The sequence below is a fragment of the Oryctolagus cuniculus genome, chromosome Y (genome assembly GCF_051225735.1).
Source record: "Oryctolagus cuniculus isolate XC-2025 breed Fujian yellow rabbit chromosome Y, ASM5122573v1, whole genome shotgun sequence".
In the NCBI taxonomy this organism is placed as follows: Eukaryota; Metazoa; Chordata; class Mammalia; order Lagomorpha; family Leporidae; genus Oryctolagus; species Oryctolagus cuniculus.
The window spans coordinates 13,824,860-13,828,825 of record NC_142889.1 but is presented as its reverse complement, the minus strand read 5'-3'; the positions used below and the strand labels follow the sequence as shown (position 1 = coordinate 13,828,825).

General features: G+C 41.6%; 1 protein-coding gene across 1 annotated transcript; it reads left to right on the top strand.

The window, feature by feature from the left end:
* The first annotated feature begins 567 nt into the window (after window positions 1-567).
* Window positions 568-2,041, top strand: LOC149119256 (heterogeneous nuclear ribonucleoprotein F-like). The gene has a single exon (XM_089325306.1). It carries the CDS (start codon window positions 583-585, stop codon window positions 1,825-1,827), a length of 1,245 nt encoding a protein of 414 aa, XP_089181432.1. The 5' UTR covers window positions 568-582; the 3' UTR covers window positions 1,828-2,041.
* The last annotated feature ends 1,925 nt before the right edge of the window (window positions 2,042-3,966 follow it).

Genomic DNA, 3,966 nt, shown 5'->3' with positions numbered 1-3,966 from the left:
CATGTATCATCATCTTTCATTTATGATTATTCTCAAAGAAATGGGATTGTTTTACCTTCTCTTTATTTCCCATTTTAAATGTAATTTTAATTATGTATTTTTCAGCAACTGCCCTTACAATTGTTTGTCATTCTATTATTACTCTTACCAGATTACTCATTTATTCACACATAATAATCCCTAAGTTATCATGCATACATATTTTCATAATAATCTTAAGCCTTCTGATAATTCACTGTTTTCAGTAATATATTTTTGCTTGTTCTCAATATTTATAAGATTTTGCTTTCTAAGAGTTTCAACAGGAGGATTGTGCTGTGTCTTCCTGAAGAAGGTTAAGAACAAAAAGATGCACCTGGAGTTTGCCTGGAGCCCTCTGCACGTCTAAGCTCTGGTGGGATCTGCAGTCCTTCGCTGGAAGCCGCTCTTGCTGAATGCAAATAGAAACCAGGCCAGCTCTCCTCAGTGGACAGTTGGTTACCTAGCAGAGGTGTCTCCTACAGAAGGTATCCTTGGTGATACTCTAAGCCATAAAAAGACAACTTGCACCCGTTTGTCTGACATCTACCCTGTCAAGTGTCCATGATGCTGGGTCCCAAGGGAGGTAAAGGCTTTGTGGTCAAGCTCCGTGGCCTGCCCTGCTCCTGCTCTATTGAGGACGTGCAGAACTTCCTGTCCGACTGCATGATTCATGATGGGGCTGCAGGCGTTCATTTTATCTACACTAGAGAAGGCAGGCAGAGTGGTGAGGCATTTGTCGAACTTGAATCAGAAGATGATGTCAAAATGATCCTGAAAAAAGACAGGGAAAGCATAGGGCACGAGTACATTGAGGTGTTCAAGTCTCACAGAACTGAGATGGATTGGGTGTTGAAGCACAGTGGTCCAAACAGCGCTGACACCACTAATGATGGCTTCGTGCGGCTTCGAGAACTCCCGTTTGGATGCACAAAGGAAGAAATTGTTCAGTTTTTCTCAGGGTTGGAAATCGTGCCAAACGGGATCACTTTGCCTGTGGACCCCGAGGGCAAGATTACAGGGGAGGCCTTCGTGCAGTTTGCCTCTCAGGAGCTGGCAGAGAAGGCGCTAGGGAAGCACAAGGAGAGAATAGGGCACAGATATATTGAGGTATTTAAGAGCAGTCAGGAAGAAGTGAGGTCATACTCAGATCCTCCTCTGAAGTTCATGTCTGTTCAGCGACCCGGGCCCTATGACAGGCCTGGCACAGCCTGGAGGTATATTGGCATTGTGAAGCAGGCAGGCTTGGAGAGAATGTGGCCTGGCACCTACAGCGCTGGCTATGGGGGCTATGAGGAGTACAGTGGCCTCAGCGATGGCTACGGCTTCACCACTGATCTGTTTGGGAGAGACCTCAGCTACTGCCTCTCAGGAATGTACGACCACAGATATGGAGACAGCGAGTTTGCAGTGCAGAGCACCACCAGCCACTGCGTCCACATGAGAGGGCTGCCATACAAAGCGACAGAGAATGACATCTACAACTTCTCTCCACTTAACCCAGTGGGAGTCCATATTGAGATCTGCCCAGATGGAAGAGTGACGGGCGAAGCTGATGTGGAGTTTGCCACCCACGAAGAAGCTGTGGCAGCGATGTTGAAAGATAGGGCCAATATGCAGCACAGATACATAGAACTCTTCTTGAATTCCACCACAGGGGCCAGCAACGGGGCCCACAGCAACCAGGTGATGCAGGGCATGGGGGTGTCCATGGCTCAGGCCACCTACAGTGGCCTGGAGAGCCAGTTAGTGAGCGGTTGTTATGGCACTGGCTATAGTGGTCAGAATAGCATGGGTGGATATGATTAGTTTTGTAGAAGCATTTGAGTTAATTTCAATCAAATTTTCAGAGGCAGCCAGCAAGCAGTGAAAAAGCAGTGATTACCCTAGAGGAAGCTGTGGGACCCATTTTGCACCATGAGTTTGTGAAATCTGGATTAAAAAATTACCTCTTCAGTGTTTTCTCATGCAAACTTTTCTTCTAGCATGTGATATTGAGTAAACGAAACTATTTTCTGCTTTTCTCGAGTAACATTTTAGTAGTATCCTTCTGAGTGATGTTATCTGAGTTAAAGTAGTTTAAGTATGCTAAATAGTGGATCTATTACACCACACCACAGTGAACACCTTGGGGAGATGTACTTTTGTGGAAAACTCAAAGGTGCTAGATCCCTAATTCAAAGAGAAACATTTCTCATGTTTGTTCATTCTAGTTTTTATTTTCACTTAAATCTTTTAGGTTAAGTTTAAGCTTTTTAAAAGTTAGTTTTGAGAATTGAGACACAATACTAATACTGTAGGAATTGGTGAGGCCTTGACTTAAAACTTTCTTTGTACTGTGATTTCCTTTGGGGTGTATTTTGCTAAGTGAAACTTGTTAAATTTTTTGTTAACTAAATTTTTTTCTTAAAATAAAGACTTTTTCACAATAAAAAAAAGAGTTTCAACAGAATATTTGTGTCATGTTTTATTTATTACTATTTAGGTAAATGGTGACATATATCATTGATTTATGTTTCCTGGAAAAGATTTCATTTGTTTTCCCCTTTTAATGCATGATGGACTGTTTTTAGCACCTTACCTGACATTGGTTTTGCACACCTCATTCCTTTTTTTTTAAGTTTTCTTTATTTAAAAATCAGAGCTATAGGGATGGGAGGTAGGAGGGGAAGGAAGAAGGGAGGAAGAGGAGAGAGAAAGGGAGAAAAAGAGAGGAAGAGAGAGGGGAGAGAGAGAGAGGAAAGAAGGAAAGAAAGAAGGAAAGGAAGGAAGGAAGGAAGGAAGGAAGGAAGGAAGGAATGAAGGAAAGAAGGAAGGAAGGAAAGAAGGAAATAAGGAAAGAAGGGAGGAAGGAAAGAAGGGAGGAAGGGAGGAAGGATGGAAGTAAGGAAGGGAGAGACCATCCATCTGCTGTTTCACTTCTCAGATGGCTGCAACAGCTAATTCTGATCCAGGTTGAAGGCTAAGAATTTCATCTAGTTCTCCCACAAGGATGGCAAGGGTCTAAACCCTTAGGCCACCTTCCACTCCTTTTCTCAGGTCATTAGCAGAGAGTTAGGTCAGATGTGGGACATCTGCCCATACAGGATGCTGGCATCACAGGTAGTGTCTTGACTTATTAAACCATAAAGTTAGCCTCCACTCTTGTTAATAAATTGCTTATTTTTCTCACAGTGATCACAATATTATTTTACTGCATTTGCATCTCTTTATCATTCTAGTTTATACCTTAGCATTATACGTATTACCTTTGTGTGTCATAGTATCTAGAAACCAGAGCACTCCATGTTATCTTGTTCATTGTGATTTTATCAATGCTGTGAAATTAAAACTACCTCACAACCTTTATGTACACATTTTTTTCAGATCAATTTAATGTGATACCTGGCTGTTAACTCTTTATAGGTAGCATTTTGCAGATATTGTTGATATTTTGGGGGATCAAAATGTACCTCTTATTATTGAAAGTAACATAGTTCTACATAGTCAAGGCTTTTAGTTTTTTAAAGATTTATTTTAAGGGCAGAGTGGAAAAGAAAGATGGAGGAGGGAAATTCCATGTATTTGTGCACCCATCTAATTGCCACAGCAACTGGGACTGAGCCAGGCCTAAGCCAGGAGCCAGAAACCCCATCTGGAGCTTTGATGTGGATGGCAGGAAATGGATTATTTAGACCATAATCTTATGCCTCCAAGGTACATTAGCAGAAAGCTGGATCAGTAATGCAGAATAGATTGTACTTCTACCAGGCATCACAGTGATTGATAAGAGCAAGCCCATTGGCTTAATCCACTGTACCAGAACATCATCCCCCAGACATGCTTATTTTACTTATGTAAAATGGTATGATCTTTGGTATAAATATGTTGGATTTTCTAGCATTCATTTTTAGTGCAACAGTAACAATCTGTGCTTCTGTAACTGTATTAGATTATTTTTATTTCTCC